This window comes from Phyllopteryx taeniolatus, chromosome 11 (genome assembly GCF_024500385.1).
Source record: "Phyllopteryx taeniolatus isolate TA_2022b chromosome 11, UOR_Ptae_1.2, whole genome shotgun sequence".
Classification (NCBI taxonomy): domain Eukaryota; kingdom Metazoa; phylum Chordata; class Actinopteri; order Syngnathiformes; family Syngnathidae; genus Phyllopteryx; species Phyllopteryx taeniolatus.
Window position 1 is genome coordinate 21,045,388 of NC_084512.1, and position 22,994 is coordinate 21,068,381.

The window sequence follows — 22,994 nt, forward strand, 5'->3', positions numbered from 1 at the left end:
GGTGTTTGATGAGCATTTCTCAACTTTCTCAGTCTGTCTTTTTTGCCAGCTTTTTTGGAACGTGTTGCAGCCATAAAATTCTAAGTTAATGATTATTTGCTAAAAACAATAAAGTCTATCAGTTTGAACATTAAATATCTAGTCTTTGTAGTGTATTCAATTAAATATAGGTTGAACATGATTTGCCAATCATTGTATTCTGTTTTTATTTAGGTTTAACACAACGTCCCAACGTCATTGGAATTGGGATTGTAAATTGGGTGCAACGTAGGCCAAGAAAGAAGCCATTACATTTAATATTATTGGGTGTTGTGTGTAATTATCTGGGGAATCACGCAGTACAATGATTGGCACGTTGGCCTCACAGTTTTGAGGTTTGGGTGTTATTACAGTGTTATTTAACTCATGTTAAAATTCTGTCAGAGTACTTGAGAGCATGGGCCAAATATAGTAAGTCTTTCTTGAGTTACGTATGACGTTCCTAACTTTTCCAACTTTTATGGTACATACAGTTAAGCAATGGGAGGATACACAGTGAGATTAACGGTCATCCCCTATGACCTTGCGTTGCTAGTTTCGTAGTGAATAATGCACAAATCTTAAAGGGGACATATTATGGTAAATTTGCATTTGTGTACAAATACAGTGGTTCCTTAGGACATGAGTTTAATTCATTGCATAACCAAACTTAAAGCACTCATATTTTAAATCATCGTTCCCCATTGAAATGCATTGAAAAACCATTAATCTGTTACAGCCTCCCCAAAAAAACAACCAAAATTTGCGTAATGTGATTTTAATAAGGAAAATAGCACTATTTTATATTTTATAAAACATATAGTAATAACATAATTAAACACAATGTAAAGAATTAAAAAATGTTTGGGTCATGATTAAATCATTGTGGCTCCTCCTTTTGTGCAAGACTTGGCCACTGGGTGGCAGTACAATACTGGAATTTGTATTTATTTTTTTCACTCAACTACAGAAAATGTCTCAGTAACCTGCACTACATTAGTCATTTTTCGCAGCGGATAACGATATATTCTATAGCTGCCTGTGCGTATTATTATATCGTCTGCCCACATGTGTTGCTGCATCGTTTGTGTTCAAATATCTGTTCCTTAGTGTGATAACACCGCCACATAGCTGCTGTTTGCTATCTCTACGCTGTTTCTCATTATGTGTTAGCATTAAACCTGCTGACTTTAAAGTAGTCATGTGGTTGATTTAAATACACGTTGTGTATTTCTTTGTTTTGTTAAGTTTGACAGTAAACGTCAAGTTGGAGTGGTATTACAACACACTTTTTTGGGGGCAGGGGGGATTGTTTACTACGCCAACCTGCTGCTTGTTGTGAAGTGAGCTGAGTTGAGTTCACTGCATTTGCAGTCTGGACGTGGAGGGGTGAACGTCTGCTCCAGTTGGAGTCTCAGTGTCCAGAAATCTCCAATAACACCGCAAAAAGTCATTAGATTTTTTTTCAACTTGCTTTTCAAAAAAGTTCCCCCAAGAGAGTCGTAAAAGTCGCTAAATTGGCATCACCGAGTAGCTGCTCACTAGGACGAATACTCCATATAGCCCCACCCCTGGTTGTCATGGGAAACCGTACTCTGTATTTGCCAGAAAACTGAACCCCCAAAACGAAGTGATTTCAACCAGTGTTCCAAGTTAAGTGTACTGCAATTCTTTATGCCTTGTGTTTTTTTTTTGCCGAATGTCAGAGACCTTTTATGAAGACACCTGGGACCTGCTTTTAAATTGTGAGGGAAAATTGTCTAATACACAATGTCAGACATAAAGGTGGACAATTTGGTGCTGAGCCGAATCGAGATTGCTCGTCTTCACTCAATTCAGGACATTGTGGCTTTTTGTTTTGTGTTGTTGTTTTTAAAGTTTTTCCATTGCTGCACCACAAACATGCTGATGCTATAGTCTCCATGTTAGTCCAGTAGTTAGTGTAATTTAAAAAAAAATAAAAATCAGGCTCTCACAATGCATTGACTCACAGTTTCTGTCTTATGTCTTTTAATGGATGCATCAGAGTTACCCTGGCCTTAAAAAAAAAGAAATCCAACAAATTCCTTAAAGACAATTTTTCTGCAAACAAATTCTGCCTTATTTTCATTCCCCATTATCATACCAATTGGAGTTCTGTTTTGCATTTGCTGAAATCTGGCTGTTTTGCATTTGCTGAAATCTGGCTATGCCAGCCTCATATTTCACAAGTTGCTGATTATTTGCTATTTTTATTTTAGTTGCTTTTAGATGATAACAATTGCAAAGTCCACAGATGTGCACCTTGACTCAATTACTTCAGAAGAGGAAATAATGACGTGTTTAGTATTTAAAAAAATAAATAAAAAAGATAAAAATCCCATTGTGTAAATGTGTGCAAATTAGATTTCAAAGACAAGCAGCAAGCTTGTTTTGGATTTATTTTTTTGCTAATGACTTCTGAGCGATGTGTTCTGTTCCTTGTCCTTTTTTAATGCGACAGCACTTGCAATCAACCATCATGTGTGCGCAGTGTGAGGAAAAACGCGCTCGTGTGATGCGTGTCACGCTTGGGAAGGACAAGCTGTCAGTATGTGTTAGGCACGACGCCTACCAGACCGGGCTACTCCCACAAGAGCATATGGTGGAATTTAAGCACTTCCCTTTTTTAATTTGTGTCCCCAAAGGCATGCTTTAAGGACACAGACTGTTTTACATTTTGGCGAGAGAATTGTTAGAATTCCAAAATGTTTTTAAGGGGGAAAGCTGGGAAAAGCTGTGAATTATTATGATGACTGTAGTGGTGTTGCTAATCTGTACAGCTAATCTTGATAGGGTGCACTTTTAAATTACATTACGTGTCTTATTTCTTATTGCCACAGACCACTGAGGAATATTAAGTAGTTTTAAATGGTGCTCCGGTGTCAGACATGGGAGCACTTTGGAGAAATTCTTGCCTTCTTCACCCCGAAGATGCCTGGAAAGTATGAAAACAAAGAGAGAGAATATATATCATCTTTTTTTCAATGTTAAGGTCTGAATTTTTTTTCCCCCCCTCTGCTAACTTCTGGCGAGCTGCTCTCGAGAGGTTTGTCTGTGGATTTGTAACCAGAAAGCCAAGCAAGGTGAGCTTTCCTGTGGTTGAAAGGACGAGCAGGAGGTTGGAGGTTTGCTTTCTTAACGTCCGTGCATGTGCTCCTGGTTACGACGACTGGATTTGTCGAGGGCCTCTCACGCAGATTGTCCTTGGCGTTTTTCACAGGTAGCCAAGCCAAAGTTTTCGGGCTTTTCTTTTTCTGCACTCGTTTTGAGACGATTTCTGTGCTGCGCATTACCAATACATAATACTGTATAGCTTCTATCACCATACATGCTTAAAATGGATTCTGCCACAGCCCCATTGAGGACTCATCACACTTAAAATAAGACTATCAGCTAAAAAGTAACTTGTTTTATACAATTTTCACTTGTTTCAAGCAAAATTTCACTTGAAAGAAATTGAGAAATCTGCCATTGTAATAATTTAAAAAAACTTACTCCCCTGACATTTTTCCTACATATTTCAAGTAGAAAATGGCCTGAAACAAGTGAAAATTGTCCCAAAACTAGTTCCTTTTTAGTTGAGTGGTCTCATGATCTTATCAGCATCATACAGTGAAGTGAATCAACCGCACTTTACCTCAAAGTGATGTTATACAACAGTCTCCCAATTTTTGACATTGAGAGAGAGCAAACAGGCGCGAACAAATGTTTTCACAAGTACTGCAGAGAATGTAAAGAAATAAACTGGTTTTATGAAGTGCAATTACTGTACGTTGGAACAACCCGAGTCGCAACAACTGCAGTGTTGTATGTGTGCCTTTGAGGGGTGTGGCCTAATGAGTGACGTTAGGAACATGACTGGTTAGTCTTTGTGTGATCATCTGAACACAAGTTTTGGCTACTGTAGCTACTGTGTTCTCATTTTGTATTTGTTTGTGTGACCGTTTGTCCCATTCAATAACTGAAAGTGCAATGGCGACACTTGCCTTCCTTCCTTCTTTATTTATTTATTTTTTTTCCCCTCTTTCTCATTTCTCCCCCTCCACTTTGCTTCCGTGGCAGTGAATCTGAAGTTTGTAAGTCAGAGTTTGGCTTGTAACACAAAGCAAGAAATTGACAACGCAACAACTCGCAGCTCGAAAGACTTGGGGCACTTGTTAGTCAAGGTACCACTGTAGTTATATTTTAGCAGTAATGAGTTACATTGAATGTGTATTATGTGCTTGTAAAAGAAAAAAAATGGAGAACCCTTCAAGTTGCTTTGATTTTTTTACATCCATACCCACATTTGAAATGTTTGATTGTTTTTTGATTGTTTTGATTGTAAACAAAACTGCACCTGCTCAACTACCTCTTTAACCCTGATGCACCATATGATGTTAATCGATGTTTATTGTGTTGCAGATTATGGATGAAACACAAACACAGATAGCCTGGCCTTCCAAGCTGAAGATTGGAGCAAAGTCGAAAAAAGGTGAGAACGTTCCCTGCTTTACTTACTGTGTTATGTGCCACTTGATCGGATGTTGGATTTACAGTATTTGGCCATTACCCAGTAAATTGGTGTTATTGTGAGCAGTTCAAACGTGGGTTATAAAAGCTGAATTCAGTTTAAAACATTTTTATTCCTGCTAAAATTGAATTGAGTCTGCATTAAAGCATTTCATGATGCTGGATGATCCTTGAGCAAACGCGACCATGTACAGCACTCTTACCCGACGCTTCATTAGGCATAGCTGCTGAACCAACACACAGTCTGGATGTCAATTTTTTTCATTGACACTGTCAGAGAGATATTAATTGAATAATAATGATCATTGTTCTGATAGTAGAACTGTACTACTGGAATTTCTCGTGTATAATGTGCACCCATGTATAATACGCACCCCCAAAGTTGACCTCAAAATTATGGAAAACCCTTCTACCTATGCATAATGCATTTTTACAATGCATGATTTTGCTTCCACCCATACGATCAAAACATGAAGTATTATCTGTATTTTGTTAGATTTTTTTTCAAATAATTTGAATTTGATTATCCAGGCAGAATTTGTAAGATCTGTACAATTCTGAAAAGAAAACAGGCAAAACACATTTCATTTTATTTTATTGGGATTCAAATTAAACTGTCAAGCATTTCAGAAAAGCATTATCATTAAACAAAACATAAACAAAAATAAATTAATGATTGTTGTTCAGTCATCAGTCGTATTAAAAAAAAAAAAAAAAAAAAAAACAGTATTTCACAAATTCTGCCTGGCTATGTAAACGTATGAGCACAACTGTACATATATATGTACCCCTGTCATATTGGAATGAAAGTGTAGGCTACACCTTTTTCATAACCTCTAGATGGCGTTGGCATCCATCCATCCATCCATTTTCAACATCGCTTATCCTGGTTAGGGTCGCGGGACGCTGGAGCCTATCACAGCTGACTTCGGGGGAAAGGCGGACTACACCCTGAACTGGTCGCCAGTCAGTCGCAGGGGGGCGGTGGCATATTGGAATGAAACTGGACAGCTTTTTCATACTCTCGATGGCGGCATACATTTATAAAATCTAAGTTTTTTTCATAGCCGGAAGAAGTGGCTTGGGAGAGTCAAGTCTGGGTGTCCCTGCTAAAGCTACTGCCCCCGTGACCCGACCTCGGATAAGTGGTAGAAAATGGATGGATGGATGGAAGTTTTTTCATTTTCCCCTATACCTATGTATAATATGCCCTATTGACTTTTGACAATTTTTTTTTTTGGGGGGGGAATGTGCATTATACACGACAAATTACGGTAGCTCAAACTGAAACCTGATTCTAATGTTTTACCCCTCCCATGTGTCTAATTAAGCTAACCAAAATACAATCACGCTTCATATAGTGCAGTTCTGCATCACTGCAAGTTATGTCCACAATAACAAAATCAACATCAAGGCAATAAATTTTAAAGCAGTTCTTGTATTGGATCATGTTACATTGTGCATGTACTCATAATGTTGTGTCAACGTACTGTTACCAAAATACCTTGTTCTGAGTCATGTTTTTGCATAGCAACGTCATGTGTAGTAGCAACAATGACCGCTAACTAAAATCCACATGTGTTTGTCACACCTCACTCGCCAACAATGCGTTAATTAGCCGGTGTGGTGTGGTGTTTTTCTTGGGGGGGAAACAGCAGTCAAACAACAAGAAGAGAGCTATTTCATTCATGGCCCTGCAAGTTAAATCTAATTTAATGCAGTTTCAACACCTCAGTGGAGGAAATATAATTAAAGACTGACAAAAGGTCAAAGCGACTGCAGTCACATAAGCGGGTTACTGATTATTAACATCTTAACCAATGATGATAAAATGTGAGAGACCCCCACACACGACAAGGAAAATTATGGTGCCATGAGGAATCGAGACAAGAGAGTATTAGTAGTAGTAGAAAAACTAAAACAAGAAGCTAGGCTAACTGTAGCTAGCTTGTAGCTAGCGGGTACGCTGGTAACGACATTGCATTTGCAAATTGTTCTCTTTGTCATTTATATTGTGACGAATGACATGTGAGGCACGTTGCACAAACACTTACCACAATCAGTTGCTCCTCTATTTGTGTATGAGTTTCAAGTCGCTTCTTAATTGACTATCGTTCCGTTTCCCATCACGATCACGGCGTCTGTGACACAGTGTTGTTGACCACACGTAAGGATGAGGAATGTAAATGTTGAAACGGTGCGGGCCCAACTTAAGGAATTTTGAGATTTGGATGTGGAGCCGGGGCAACACAGTGCGCCAGTGGTTAGCGTGCCTGCGTCAGAGTTCGAAGGTTCAGGGTTTTCTCCGGGTACTCCGGCTTCCTCCCATATTCAAAAAACATGCATGTTAGGTTCGTTGGCAGTGGCTGGTGGGTCAGGCCTTCTCTGCCGGCCTAAACACTAACAGAACCACTGACCTACATTTACAATCTGAATTCTAATATCCCATGAAATTCTATTGATTTATTCCAGCAGTCTATTTTCTGTTTCCGTTGGCTGCACTGTTACATTTTTTTATTATTTATTTATTTTTTTGGTCCAATCAGATTTCAGCCTCTGTGTTCTGCCATGTCAATCTAATCTGCCCAGGCCTTCAGAATCAATAGTGATGGATACGGAACCCGACGGGTCCTGTGTTCATTGGTCAGTTGTTACAATGCTCTGTTACTAATAAAACGTGATTACACTCATTCGGAGCTCATCCAGCAGGCGTGGCGATCGGCGAGGTTCGACAATGAGTTGTAGCCCCGCCCGCTTTGTTGTCCACAGGAGACTCGCCAACGCGAGTCCTCAAGCCAGATGTGGAATCCATCGGCATTATGTAACTTCGTCGCTCACTCGGAATAGAACGTATTTGACAAAATGACATAAGAAGCCGTCTTGCACAACGTAGTCGCCGTCATCACCTGGCACGCATGTTCTGTGTGCTAAATAGACAACGTTTTAATCATCTGTGGAAGCGTCGTGTGTTTTCCAGAGTGGTGTCATCATTTTTTCGGGGGAAGAGAGGGGGGGTATGCTGGGCATTCTCTTATAGTTGTGAGCACATGTATTCTTGGAAGAAGACGTGAGAAACTGACTGACCGCTCGTTTTTAACAAGCTGGTCTCAAGGGCAAAATGAAAGCAGTGATGCATCATCTGGTGGTGAAAAAAACCCATCAGTAAAAGAAGCGGTGTCCAATGAAAACAAATATTCTTCATATTTCATAAAATAATAAAGAAGTTCATAAAAAAACACAAAATACTGTTAGATGGGTTTGCACCAGAAATGTAATCTTATCTTTTCATATCCATTAGTGTATTGGTTAATGTGTTTAGCAGTCCTGTGTAAACTGTCATGGCAGAAAGCAAACATTTCTTTAACCATGGATTCCAATGAAAAAAAAGCGCAGTTAGGAGCTGCGAGTCTCCTGTTTATTTTCTGCCACAGCTTGTAACAATTGGTAGCAAGGTAACGTGACGTGTTTACACGAAGCTTGCAATGCCATAAAAACCCTGCATTGGTACTTTACATGGCAGTGGCACCTCTTAAAAGTTGAAAGTTCCACAAAACTGAGTTAATATCAGTACTCAGTACATATAGTGGTTAACATAGTTTTAAACTTTTCCTTTTAGAATATTAAGATGTTACTTATTTCATCTTTACAGTACAATTTTTATAATGGCAACAGTGTTTCTGGAAAGAAAGAAAAAGGGCTTACTCTAGCTTGTTCTAACCAGTGACTGACTAACCTAAGACTCACTGATGACGTGAGGCACGGGGCTGCTTGTTATTTTTGCTCTTCCCATTCAAAAGCAGGCTAGACATTTTTCCCGTAACTTTGCACCGCCGTCGTCTTTCGCGCCAAGTCTGGAAACAGTTTCGAACTCCGCAGGCGAGCGGCAGATGTTTGTCACCTTTGCCTGAGCGAGCGTTGCTCTCCATCAAAATGTGAGCTTGCCCTGTTTGGTTTATTACCTACGGGCCAAGCGTCTCTGCCACCTGCATGGTCGCGATAAGAGCAGATGTTCACTTTGTCGTCTGTGTGTGTGTGTGTGTGTGTGTGTGCGCGCGCCTCCAGTGATTTAATGCTCCAAGGAACCAAATAACACATAAAGTTCTCTATATGTGTTGCAAAAGTCACTCCTTGGCCCTAAGTGTATTTCCAGGGTTATTCCATTTTTTTTCACATCATTTGAAATAGGAATACAGTGGTACTTTGACTTATGAGTGTCCCAACTTATATGTTTTTTGAGTTATGAGGCGGCGCTTGGTTGTTTGTTTTCTTTTGTTTTTTTTTTTTTTTTTGCAAGGGGGCGATTGGGTGGGGGGGTTTCGTATACAGTGCCACTTGAGTGAAGTGAAAAGAAATGTAGCAAGTAAGGTACTGTAAGCTGTAGGTGTTTCTCGTTTTTGAAATTAATAAATCTCACCACCCCTAAAATTTGAGAGATTTAAAAAAAAATTGTTTTAAACTGTATGTCGTTTTTAAGCAGCCTAGATAAGTGTAAAACCATACAGTATGTGCTTGAAATGTCATATTTTAACAACAAAAACAACAGCACCCACCCAATTTTGCCTCAAATGGTTCGCTCCAAACCATAGACGTTTCTAGCCCACTTTGGGGGGGGGGCTGAAGCACCGCTTAACCACAAACGATATTGAATAGGCTTCATTTTGAAAACAAAAATATTTCTTTATCAAAATTTCAACAACATATTGAAATGTATATAATTGTATAACCAATTTCATGAAGCTTCTCAAATGTTCATTATGTGCATCACGTTCCTCTTCATGTTTTGTGGCACGTCCAAATCTGCTTTTCAGTTGGTGTATTTTAATTGAATTTGCTCAAAATTGAACATGGCATGCTCACTGTCACACTAACAAACTTTGACTTAAGTTTAACATTAAACTTAGCTTTGACAATTTTTTTTTTTTATTATCAGACGAAATGCCGTAGTTTTTTTCCCCCGGGAACACTGTCTATTTACTCTTTATTTATTAAATGTCTGAATACTATTAAGACGTATCCGTTATAAAAGACAACATTTCTCGTTTCCTTTTATTTTTAGGACACTATCTGTTTCCAGTACTGAGCTGCAGGTCAAAAGGTTCTTTCTTTGTGTGACTGAAAGCCTTCACCTTTTGCAGCTGAACGTCTGCACTTTATTTTTGTTTGTTGTTATAGGTGTTGCGTGTGCCAAATTAAGCTGTTAGGTGCACATTTTTTACTCCCCCCGCACCCCAAAAAAAAAAAAAAGCCTATGCCACACTTCGCTTAAAAAATGCGGGGGATGTTCTACATCACAACGGCAGGCTGACTAATGTTTGCCAGATGTGCACTGCAGGTTAGAGTGGGGACACTGGAGGAGCTCCCTCTAACGCTCATATTGTGTATTACAAGAGGTTATTCCAAGCTCATACAGGAATGTGAAAGGCTGTTCTTCTTCTTTTTTTTTTTTGTCATGTTATTTTCTGGCTCTCTGTTGTTTCCATACACTTCGGAATCCCCTCGTCATCACAAATTGTTCTGCTCCACCCAGGATTCCTCCCACCCCCACCCGGGCTCCTCGAAAAGTGTAAACATGCTACCGTGAGGTCCACGGAGGTGTGGGGCGACTTTGTAACAATAAATCGGATTTAGCGAGTCTTCTTTGAAGGCTGTAGCTGTAAATCTGAGATACTGTAAGTAATTTTGTGTGTACGCATAAGGGAGGGGAGCGAGATTCCTGGAAAGGGGCCTGAGCGAACTTCCTCCAATGCGTGTAGTACACCATTGTATGTCAGTGCGTGTGGGTTTGATTTTGCAGGGCCCCGAAAGGGAGGCGTACCCAATGCTGCACAGATGGAAGCATTAGCTGCCACTGCACTTTGGTTATACGACCTGAAAGTGGTCTGCGTAGTTTTAATCAGTACAACGGGGCCTCGGTTTATGGTCCCGACATACAGCTACAAAGTTTCGGCGTTACGAACGGCGAGCAATGAAGTAGTATGCGTAATGTTGTAATAACAGGAAGGCACACTCAGTGTCGTACAGTAGTGATTGTTTTACTGTATATTCATGACCTTGAAGTGTTTTTCATACTATAATAGAAATAATAGATGATGATAAGCTTCTTCTTGAAAAATACCCCTTTTGTCAAAATATGGATGTAAACATGATTCTTCAGAAATCAACATTTTAAGTGTTCAACAGTTTCACATCATGAAATGAGCCGTCTCGGGGCATGACTCCGCCGGTACGTATGTCTGTCACGCTGCAACCCCTCCACCGCTCTTACAGATTAAATTTATGTAGAGTTCAACAGGTGACCCAAGGTGACCTCTGCAAAATATACGTTGGGTGAAACGTTTCCAGCATGTTGATATATCACTGCTTTTGCAAGCTATAGAAGGGCACCATGTTTTTGGCAATGTTTAGCGTGATTGCCTCCCACAGGGCTCCTTTCTTGTCATTCAGAAAACAATGTCAAAATGACTCTGCTGGTTTCTTAGCAATAGCAACTCGCTAGTCGCGTTTATGGAAAAGAGTCGCACACCTGTCTGCTGAGTTGATTAACAACAACACCATTTAGGAATAGAAGAGAACAAATGTAAAATTGTGGTGGTTGGCAATGTCTCCGCTGAATGCGCCACACGCAGTGATTGGTGATGAAGTGCTGCTACCACGAGTGAAAATGCAATCCATACTTTTACTGTCTTTATGAGCACTCGGTTATTTAAAAAAATAAAATAAATTCCACATTCGGCAAGTAGGAGGCGCTCGCTTTGTGGCAGCTACCCTCAGTTCTACCCCGGTTGTCATAGTAACAAAATCATTCATCTGTGTTGGCAGTGGCTCCATTTGCAAGATATGGGACCCGGACTTTAATAAGGTGGTGAAAAACGTACTGTAATTCTTGATTCATGTATTTTGATGAAAGCCTGTCACCGATTGAACATTTTATTTTTAGAATGCTAGAAATATTCGATAATACATTAACAATATGAATATGAAATTCTGAAAAACCGTGTAATGCCGGTCCGAAAAGGAATAGGAAGACATAAAACGTATTATGTTCTTAGGACCCCTTGTGGCTGTCGCTTCTTCTTTTGGAATGTGTTTTGCAAAAAAAAAAGCCAAACATATAGCAAACACACATTCATATAAAGCATTCAAAATGTTTCTTGTTTAGACGTATCGTAGGGTTTTGCAGTGACTGAATGAAGTTGATTATCGTGATAAGCGTCACGTGACCTTTTCGTGTCGTCTATTCAGGCTAAAATGTGACATGCAAAGCAATAATCTTCAGCTCAGCCGTCTCCGAATGACTGACGGATCGACTGAGTGTAAGTCCCCAGGCTGGTGCCTGACGCCCCGCCGCACCCGGTTTTCGCACACGCTGTCGCTCGCAGACTCAAAATGCGACCGTCCGCTTATCAAAATCTGCAATTACCGTCGCAGAACTTTTCAGTCCCGCCTGTAATTTGTCGACGGAGGCAGACTGCTGGGATGTTGGGTTAAGTGACTCCCAGCGGCTATGTTGTGTTGACATTGTCACCTTTTGTCCTGACGCTCTCTCGCTCTCTCTCCCGCTCTCTCTTTCTCTCACTCTCTCTCACTCTCTTTCTCTCTCTCTCTCTCTCTCTCTCTCTCTCTCTCTCTCTGTGCTCTGCAGATCCACACATCAAGGTGTGCGGCAAGAGGGAACACGTGAAGGACGCCAAAGAGAGAATTATGTCAGTGCTGGATACGAAGGTAAACATCGCTGCGTAACTTTTTTTGTCCAATCAGATTTCAGCCTCTATGTGTTGCCGTGTCAATCTAATCTGCCCAGGCCCTTCAGAATCAGAACTGCTGGTTTAACTAATAACTATATTAGCAATGGCACTGTTTCTTTAACCAATCCGATTTCAGATTCGTCCTCACAGGGCGAGAGCGCTGGCCCTCGATTGCATCAGCATTTTTCTGTCATCTGATTGGTTGGTTGGAGCAAAACTTGTTTCAGCTAACTTTGACTCGCAAAACACACCTGTAGTAATACATCTAATAATCAGCATCTGTGGTGCGAATGATGTTTTTTATTTAAGATGATTCAAATTGAACGTTTTTCTCACGCTATCAGATAAATATAGATTCTGAACTTCTCCAGTGATGTACATGGCACAGTTGCCAATTGCCCACAATCCGACAAGCTGGTTTTCTGCTGTATGTGGGAAAGGCTTCGTTGCCATGGCAGCAGCACAATCGCCCAGGTGATGCGCTTGTGCTGTGGCACCCCCTGGGGGCAACCAATCATCCGTGCACTTTGGATGGCGACGAAATAGGACGAGCACGTTCAAGTGGCGCTCCGTGGACACTTCATTAGGTACACCTGCCCATGACATCCAATAGAAGAGCTGGATCAAAAATCCACCGTCTCAAAGGTAACACGTGGACAGTATATACTTGTGCTTGTAGTTTGCATAGGTGTAGAAGTGCACTGCATCATACTGAGCGCTCTTTTGTCATATTTGACCAGATTCATGCGGCTGAATAGAGTAACCATATAATTAGAAACGTCTCGGTGCGGTTCAGGCTGCAGTTCTACACAAGTGCAAACTGCGAGGGGGTATTGGGGCCTCATTGAAAAGAGAAACAATAATATTTTTCATATAAAAGAAGAAAGATAAAAATTAAGTCACAATAGTTAGTCGTAATAAAATAAACTTGTTTTAGAAAAAGCCTGTCGAAATCATTTTTTATTAACTGTAATAAAATAAATCAAATGACAAATAAATCTACTACGGGGGAAATACTACCATGAGAATAGAAAAAAATGAGAAGATATGGTAGCAAATTCCAACCACCCAAATGAAACATATTGTTATGATCTTTGTCAAGGCATAATTGTTGGATATATTTGCTTTTACTTTGCTTTGTTTTCCTCTGCTGTCTGCAGCCAGGTCGGCGTCGCAAATGAGAATCTGTTGTCAATTGCCTTAACTGCATAAATAAAGGGTTAAACAAATACAAATAAATAGCGCTTTTGGTTTGGATGTCATTTGATGGTGCAGGTGTACATAATGATGAGCAAATAGCACTTTATACGGATTTGCCATGGAAAAGCAAGTTAATGCTTTTTTTTTTGGTATGCTATATACATTTTTATAAAGATGTATGGATGTTCTTATGGCTTATGACTTCAGGAGTGGGCTGCTTTAGATTTTAAGTTAAAAAGAGTGCAGGTTATAATTTTAGTTATATATATATACACATATATATAAAGAATAATCTCTTCTCGATCTCCCCAGAGTAACAGGGTAACACTGAAAATGGACGTGTCGCACACGGAGCACTCCCACGTGATCGGCAAGGGCGGCAACAACATCAAGCGGGTGATGGAGGAGACGGGCTGCCACATCCACTTCCCTGACTCCAACAGGAACAACCAGGCGGAGAAAAGCAACCAGGTCCGTGCACTGGCGCTGACACGTGTGGCAGATGTTTGAGACATCCACTGCAATAAATATTTACTTTTGATCGACTAAACCGCAACATTGCTGCTTGATTATGTTTGGACTTAAAAGTCATTGTCAAACTGCTGGCTGAACGCTCCCCCCCCCCCCCCCCCCCCCGCACATAATTATGTGTTTTGGTGCTTCACCTAAATTCAGTTACGTGGTTATGAATTTATTTATTTTTTTCGTAAAAACATGGATCGTCTCAATGAATGCTGGTGCCCCAAGGTTAGTTAATGGTTTTCTCAGTCTCACACCGAAACAAGAATTATGCAAAATACAGCAATCACATTGTGAGTTTGGCCGCGTTGCATTGCAGACGTGATGAAGAACAGGAGAAGCAGACGACTGTTGAAGGCTGATAACTGTGCAGATTAGCTGCGACCCACCGCGGGCTATAATGACCCTAACTCCCCTGCTGATTGCAAAATTGCAAACATGCTGCTTTTTAATGAAGATATAGGTTGTTGCAATTACCCTGTTGGTTTGGGCAACATTGTGACCATGAAATAGTGTTGTTTTTTTTTTGTTTGTTTTCTCTCGCTCGCTCTCGGTCTCTCTCTCTCTCTCTCTCTCTGCTAAAGGCATCGAGGAAATAACCGCATGGCAGATGGTTTGTTTCAACAATCAATGTGGGAATTAGGTGATAGAAAGTGTTTGGAAAAAGACAGGAATGGCTGGAATTCCGATTTAGGTGGTAATCATTTTCCTTATTTACTGGCGTGTGCATGTGTGTCTATGTGTCAGGATATCTGTTTTTTTCTTTTTTCTTTTTTTTTTCCTTTTTTTGTTTTTTTGTTTGGCTTGCTCTGTCATGACGTACAGTGGAACCTCCAATGCTAATCTTTTCCGGAACGCTGGTCGACGTCCAATTCGTTCAAATGTCAGCAAATGTTTCCCAGAGGAAATAATGGAAATGGTCATGTCACCATCATCAAACCGTTATTAAGGCCGACTACGCTGCATGGTTCAGTTGACACAATTCCTAAATTTTGCTCTCAAGCGGTGCAATTCGGAATATGCGTAATGGTAGCATAAAATAAATGTTTTTAAAAACTGCATGAAATCTTATATACTTAGATCGAAATCAGTCCTTTTCCAAATGTGGATCCAATAAGTGTCGGAAATGTGCCAACATGAATGCAGGGTAAATGCAGAGATCAGATATACCTCCTAAATGCACATCTGGTCAAACAGCAACATCAAAATACACTTTAAAATTTAAACTACATTAAACTAAATTATACATGTGGCCTAACTATAATAATTACAGTAAAGGTGTGTCCATCATTAAATAAGCAAAATAATTGCTGAGGGAAACCAGTGGAGTAATTCTGGGTTTATACTCCTTTAAATCAATGTGGGGAAGAGTTAGCCCAGTTAAACTATGTAAATGCAATGAAATATTTATTATTTATATTATTATTTATTATTGTTTACTTCCATTAGGTCACTTCCAGATGTTGACGATTGTTGAGTTACTTCCAGTTTCAATGTATTGTATTTGTATTGTTTCATGTGTTCCGTCAGTGTAAACAGCCATATCGCTCTCTTGGAAATATACAGTACCAAAAATCAGATATAGGTTTCAAATCAGAATTGGGAACTTGTACCTGCAGTGTAAATCCAACCTAAATGTACAAGTAACTCAATGGCTAGACAAATGTCAAAATACACTTCACTTTTTTAATTTTTATTTTTTATTTACTATGTTCACACACAAATAAAGAGGACGATTCAAATGTTGTGCAACTTTTAAGACATGTTTTTCTCCAAAATTTGAATATTCTCATTTTGAGGTACCATAGTGTATATCTGAACTGGGCCACATGGGTAAAAAAAAAAATATATATATATATATATATATATATTGGAATATGGGGACATATCTTGTTGTGTAAACCCTGGAGGTGTAAAATTGAAGTCGTCCTTTGCATGAAGAAAAGCCTTCAGTGCTTTTCCTTGGTTGTATCGTTTTTATGACATTGGAGGTTTCAATCGTTTGAACGTTTAAGCACTGAACTCTGCTTGACACGCTACCAGGGCTAAGAATAAGAGTTTTAAAAAAATTAAATAAAAATACACAGAGCAAATCCTTTTTTTCTCCCAATTTGCATGATTGCTGGAGTGCATTCAACCCTCTTCCACTCTCATTCTGTCTGATGACGCAACACTCGGCAGAGAATCGGCAAGGGGCTTCCTTCTTACACTCGAGAGCCTCCTTTCCTTCTTTTAAAAGCCTACCGGTGTGCAATAAGAGCCACGGCGCTATGGAACATATTGGACTGCATAGACGTGCAGCTGCGTGGCTCTTAAAGTCCAGTCAGTGATGTAAAGCACCAAACAGGAAGTGAATAAGCGTTTCAAACGCAATCTGCCGGTTTATTTACTGACATGGGATTTGGCGGTAGTATGAGTGTGACGCGCATGTGGATGCCTTTTCAGATGCAATCGCAGCTGTATGAAATAGAATTACTTAGAAGGGAGCAGCAATCACATATGGTGCATTACTAGCAAAGATAAAGTAGGGAAAAAAAACAAAGTGTTCTTTAGTTTTTTGTTTTTTTTTGCAATAGCTCTCAACATTGAAATTGAGTCTGATTCTATGCGACGATCTGACCTTGTATTTGTCTTGGATTTCTTTCCAATGTGTTGCTTTTTATTATTCTCAACAGGTGTCTATCGCGGGGCAGCCGGGAGGGGTGGAGGCGGCTCGCGCTAAGATCAGGGTAAGTTGGAGCGAGTCTTGACGTGTCAGGAAGGGATACTCCCACCAGAACCATTTAGAGGAACACTTCCTATCCTTGCTACAGTTATTTGTTCCAGACGTTTGATTTTAGGACGTCCATATATTTTTTCTTTAAACGTTCTGAACTAATGTTTGGACCTGAGAGTGCCCGTTTTTGGTTTCACGCGTTCCGATTTCCTACTTGCACAACTTAGAACTCCTTTCATCTGTCTTCACTCATTTGCCTCATTTGACTCAGCTCTTTTTTGTTTTGTTTTAAAGGAGACACATTACGCACATATTTGTTTCACAATGTAAAACAGTTCCCAGGTGTCTTAATAACACATCTGTGAAATGCTTTTGTCAAAATACCCTGAGGACGAGGAGGAAGAATTACAGTCCCATGCAAAGTCATCCTCATATACTGCGCGGCCAATGGCGAGTCCCGCTTTCGTTGCCTTTCGATGGCTGGGGCCCCAGAGTGTATGTATGTGTGTGTCGGGGGTGGGGGGGGGACAGTTCTTCTACTACACCATCAAACACCACCAAACACACTCCACCGTGTCAAAAAGTTCACCAACGCAATTAAATGCGGTTCAGAAGCGAATGCTAATAGCTGTAATTTGCACATCCAACAAAACACAATGCAGCTCTGCTTACCCTTTTGGCTTTGACATGAGAGCACGAGCGTCACACATGTGGGGGATATGGGTGTTTCTGCTCGGTGTCGTTTCAGACAGTGTAGTCCCTTGAAAGTGGCTCAGGATCTTCGCCGAGCTGCTACGTAACAGTGGGCCGTAAATGCAGAAGGTCACACTTCTTGACACATTTTCAGAAGTAGGCAGATAAAGAAAAGATGTACTCAATTGATTCATTTCAGGACAGGCACTCCAGAGATCCAACTATTCATATTCAAATGAAATCACTTTTCCATAATACAGCGGTACCTCTACTTACAAGTGACCCAACTTGGGAGTTCTTCAAGTTACAAGCCGCCACTATGTATGAATGTATTATACTGCCCCTGGTGGCCAAGGCACACACAACAGGAGTTGCACAAGGTCCACTGGACTAAAGCATGTTCAATTCTTAAAATCTGTTCAATTCTTTTGATTCTATTTGGTTATGTTATCATTTATGTTTTTACATTTTTCTTATTAAAAAAAACATTTTTGGTGTTGTTTCACGGGGTGGAACAGATTAAGGGCCTTTCCATTCATTTAAATGGGGAAAGATGATTTGAGATACAAGTGATTTGAAGTAGTCACAGAACCAATAAAAATTGTAAGTCAAGGTACCGCTGTATTTCATCCTTAAGTCTCGTGACTTTCGTCGTTTTATAGCTCCTGAGATTCCCATTGGGCAATACTTTTGCAATTTTTTAATGACTGCGCGACTTGTCCGTCAACTGTTTAAGTGTTTCAACACTGTGGTCGTTATGGTAGACGGCACCAAAACTAACACGACTCTGCGTGTGCGCGAGAGATTTGAAGTGCCGCATATTTGTGCGGTGTCTGCTGAAACGCGTCCTGGTTTTTCTGGCCGTACCTCGGCGAGCTTAACCCTTGTTTGCACAAGCAACAAATACCGCCGCCAACGTCCCAAAAATTGTTCATCCAAAGAACACCAAGTCAGCAGAAGAGAGGGGAGGGACAGAGGCGTGTTTTCCTTTGGACAACTTGGCCAGTCGCTGATCTTGCCTTTCACTCATTTTTTGTACGGTTTAACAATGACCATTTTGCAGGAAATTGTTATTCAGCTTCAGTTTAAGTCTTGAAAAAAAGACCTTAAGAGTCTTGAAAGTACCCTTAGATGGAAACTTAACTAAAATTGGGTCTTGGCCAGTTCGTATTGGGTCGAGTAAAATTCTGTAAGCTTTTTTTGACTGTCATTTAACATAATGTTTTATGTGATAAGTTCTGTCTTTTATTATGAATTTACACATCTGTGCCAATATTATGGTCATACTTTGTTTTTAAGGGTCCACTTTGGGTCCTGAACTGCAAATGTTTTGGAATAAAGTCGAACGTGACAGCCGAGGCTTCACGCTGGTGTGGCCTGTTTAGAGCGCCTCGTTGTGCAACAGTATTCCAGCCACCGGAGGCTTTGAGCACATACAGTACACTGTATTTTAGCGGCTCAAACATGTAGTTATTTGTAGGCATGAGAAAGATGCTCGACGAATACTCATTTTATATAGTTGTCAATTTATTTAATCCTTCGAATTTGGCATGGTTGTTAACAAAGACATACAAACATACACGATATCGCGGCTCATCATTCAAACCCCCTTGACCGAGCCTGATGTGCATTCAGACAGACGCACGGTGAACTTTATGGACTTTCTGTGCTCCTGTGTCGCCGTCTCTTTTCAAGAATAGCAAATGGGTTTTTGAGGTGCTGAATTGTCAGGAGGCTCCAAGAAGCTTTGCGTGCTAAACTTAAACGGGCAGGTGATGAAAGATCGCCTTACCTCAGAGATATTTACGTTTTCCATCGTCTTTTATCCCTAACCGAGGTTTTCCACCCATGCTCTCAACTTGAAACAGTACTCCAGGTACTCACTTTTGAGTAAAGCTGTGGTCAGCTTGAAGTATAAAAGTCGGCCTTTTCTTCATTCATTCCACGCGTTCGGCTGTCCTTTCTGTTCTGACCTAAATTTCTCGATCCCTCAGAGGGCAAGTGTGGAAGCGTGATGCAAAACTAAGGCCAAGCGCATATGGGACTGATCACGAAAGCATTTCGTTGGTGGGAGCAATTCATGCTGCTTGCCCTTCACTGGAAGCCAAACCCATCGTGGCATTCTGCCCAACAGCCAATGTTTGGATAACTCCGTGTGTTTCTTTCTGTATGTGTGTGCGTCCATAGCCTGCACTTTTTGTGTGTGTAACTGCACGCATAAGTTAACACGGAGTGAGGTCGTACCGTCGGTGTGCGGTATTTGTTGGACCGCTGATATCTGCCGCTGCTGCTGTGGTCATCATCAATGATTAAAAAGTCATGTATGAGAACGAACAGGCAAAATGTCTCTGGGTTCGAAGAAAACTTTGGTTTCATAGTTCAAATGCTATAAAGTTGAAGACACTGGAGCATATTTACTGTAATGACAGACATTTGTTCGCCGAATGTCTGCCTAATTGATCATGGCGGGTCAGAACAGAACGATGGCATTGCCCAGCAACCTGAACCAGAATTAAATCCCACTAACTTGCTGCCTAAACAAATTTCGCTAGAAATGAAAATAGAACATTTCAGGAAACATTCATTTCTTTGCACAACTTGAAACACTTCATAAAAAGTATCTGACATTGTTTTGTCAAAAAAAAAAACAACTAATAAATAAGAGCACACTTGTCATCTACTTGTCACACTGTTTGAAACCAGTCGGTTTTGGTAGCAGAGGCAGGGCGTTGCAACCAGGCAAGCAGCAACTTGTCAATTAGTGTTAGATCCATGCAGGCGTGCACATGGTGCATGCAGCAGACACAGAAAATCACATCAAATGTAAATTACGGGAATCGCAGAGTACGGCTTTCGTTACTATGGTGACCGCTATATGAATCTAATAAATCTAATTATTCATTGCTAAGCAGCCAAATTACGCATTGCCATTCAGTGATCTGTGCATGTGGCACATGCAGCAGACACATTGCTTAACACACACACACGAACACTTAACACCCACATCGACGACTTTGCCGAACATTCGCATATGTACCGATTATCAGGAGGTAATGGTGTTAAGTAATGCAAATATGTGCAGCTCTGCTTACCTGTTGGCTTTGACATGGTAGTGCTTCAGAGTAGTCCGGCCCAAGTTATGGGCGAAGAAACTCAGTGTGGGGACGCTGTTATGTAAATTTACCCCATTGTAATGTCACAGTGGAGGAAAATGTAGAATGACTTAACGGATAACATTTTCAGGAATAGGTAGATGGCAAAACATTGACTTGGTTGTTTAATTTCACACTTGATGATTCGGTATCCACTCCAGAGACCGAACTATTTGTACACAGATAATGAAAAAGTCCATTTTCCATAGTTATCTGCTTGAAGCGTCCAACCCTAATATGCGTACGCGCCTTACTTACAGGAGCTGCTCCCTCTCGTGCTGTCTTTCGAGCTCCCAGCCATCATGCAGTCGGACCCCAGCTCGCCGAGCGTGCAGGCCATCTCGCAGACGTACAACCTCGCCGTGTCCTTCAAACCGCCGACTCGGCTCTACAGAGCCACGGGCGTGGTGCGCGGCTCCCAAAACAACGCCAACGCCGTCAAGGTGAGGAGTGACCGTGCGATTTGATGCTGGATGGGTATTGGTTGTCTCTATTACTTTGCTGATTTGAACAGTTATGAATAGAACAAATCATAAGGTCATAAAAGGCCTAAAATGGGAGTTTCAAACTTATAGGCCCCTTATCAGCCTACCGCCAATTTAACTACAACTACCATGTGTACCCTAAATTCCATAGATATTAAAACATTGCCTTTTTTGAGAAAAAGTATAAATGTCATGATGACAAATTGATATTTTTTACAGAAGAAAAGTAATTTTGTGAGAATCAAGTTTGTTTTAAGGCAAAGTCCTACTCTTTACAAGAACAAAGATGTTTTTGTCGGGGTAAGAAGTCATGCTTTTACGAGAATAACATTGTATTTTTCCAAAATAAAGTGTAATATTATGTAATATTATGTTATAAAGTTAAAGTTTAACAAGAAAAGAAGGTCAGATTTTAACAAGAGAATTTCAAAATACAGCTTTATTTTCATAATATTATGCCTTTGATTCTGTAAAAGACGCCTTCATTCTCTTGTGTTCTTGATTAAAAACAGGACTATATTCCTGTAATAACATACCTTTAAAAACGAAGTTATTGATGCAGGGAGGTCAGATTTATGTGATAGTACATCACAATCATATCAGAGCTTTTAGGGAGTACCAACTGGTTTATCATATTTCTTTTATTGCCACACCAGTCCCAATTTATTTAAAATGATACATAATAATTTACAGTGGTACCTGTATTTACGAATGCTCCAACTTAGATGTTTTTTTTTTTAGTTTTGAGCAATGACCTGGTCAAATTGATGAATTTTTTTTTGCTCTATATTGCAAACCAAAATTTGACTTCACGTAAGCCGGTGCTCTAGTGAAGTGGGGGAAAAAAATAATTAAGGTTCTCTAATGACCTCGCAATTGCGCAAGGAGAGCCACAGTTGCCGATTCACTTTAAGCCGACTATTGAATGAAGCCAACAGTCAAACACACAAATACAAACTGAGAACACTCTCAGTGAGCTGCTGTAGGCCACAACTCACGCTCATACGCAAAGGAAGTGACTCCTGACATAACTCACCAGGCATACATCCAACAACACAAATACCACAGTATGTACAGTAATTACACTTTATATTAAAAAAAAAAACGGTTTTATTTATTTATATTCTCCTTTATTATCTTTTTATTCAAAAACAATTATTTTGCAGGACCCCCCAAGCTACAACTCGCGAACCCCCGAGGGTCCGGGGACCCCAATTTGAGAAGCGCTGGCCTAAATGATCTGCTCATTTTCTGTCCGCAGGATCGTCGCCATCTCTCGTGTGCATGCTTATACTAAACACACATACTGTCCTTCTTCAACTGGCCAAGGAGTTTCCCCATCTCTTTTGCCAATAAATCATACCCAGCAACTACACTGAGCCTCCCGGATCTCGTGTTGGTTTCCCCGCGACTGCATTTCCAAGTCTCCGTATATATATTTATTCATCTACGTTCGCAGTCACATATTTATATGAGCTAAATCAAGGCGGTTTGTATAGTAAATGTGCTACAAACATCAGCGTGTCGACGGGTTTGCGGTAGGTCAGAGAGGGTGAGGAGGGCAGACGAAGGCCGCCATGATTAGGGGAAAGCGTGAGCGCTATTATGCGGTGCTGCGAGACCCTGGAATTACCTTCGAGGATTGCCAAAGCCGCCGCCGATGGGCCGGGTTGCGTTGGCCAACGTGTGTGGGGATGGATTCCCCTTCGCACGACGGGAAAGACTGGCTTTACAAGGCCGAGCGATAGTTTGCATCGCAGAGAGACAACCCCGAGTGAGTCTCCTCAACCCGTTGACAGATACATATCAAATTTTCCAAAGATGTTAGAAAACATGAGTATTTTCTCAAGGATATGGGCTATTTTATAATGTGGTGTGGACGCAGATCTAAATGAAACAGTGTTCTAAATCTGCTTTTATTTTCCAGCCAGAA

The 22,994-nt window shown here is 40.6% G+C and overlaps 1 protein-coding gene across 3 annotated transcripts in view; it reads left to right on the top strand.

Annotated features, from left to right (window-relative positions):
* The window catches only part of LOC133485574 (protein bicaudal C homolog 1-like), a 68,258-nt gene that overhangs the window by 24,966 nt on the left and 20,298 nt on the right, over positions 1–22,994 (top strand). For 2 of the 3 annotated variants that reach the window (XM_061789493.1, XM_061789494.1), the window contains 5 exons: positions 4,444–4,513; positions 12,194–12,273; positions 13,809–13,967; positions 16,691–16,744; positions 20,837–21,019. In XM_061789493.1, the coding sequence (XP_061645477.1) occupies positions 4,444–4,513; positions 12,194–12,273; positions 13,809–13,967; positions 16,691–16,744; positions 20,837–21,019 (546 nt within the window). Of the gene's footprint in view, positions 1–4,443; positions 4,514–12,193; positions 12,274–12,672; positions 12,942–13,808; positions 13,968–16,690; positions 16,745–20,836; positions 21,020–22,994 lie in introns of those variants that run through there. The other variant, XM_061789495.1, reaches the window with a different exon arrangement.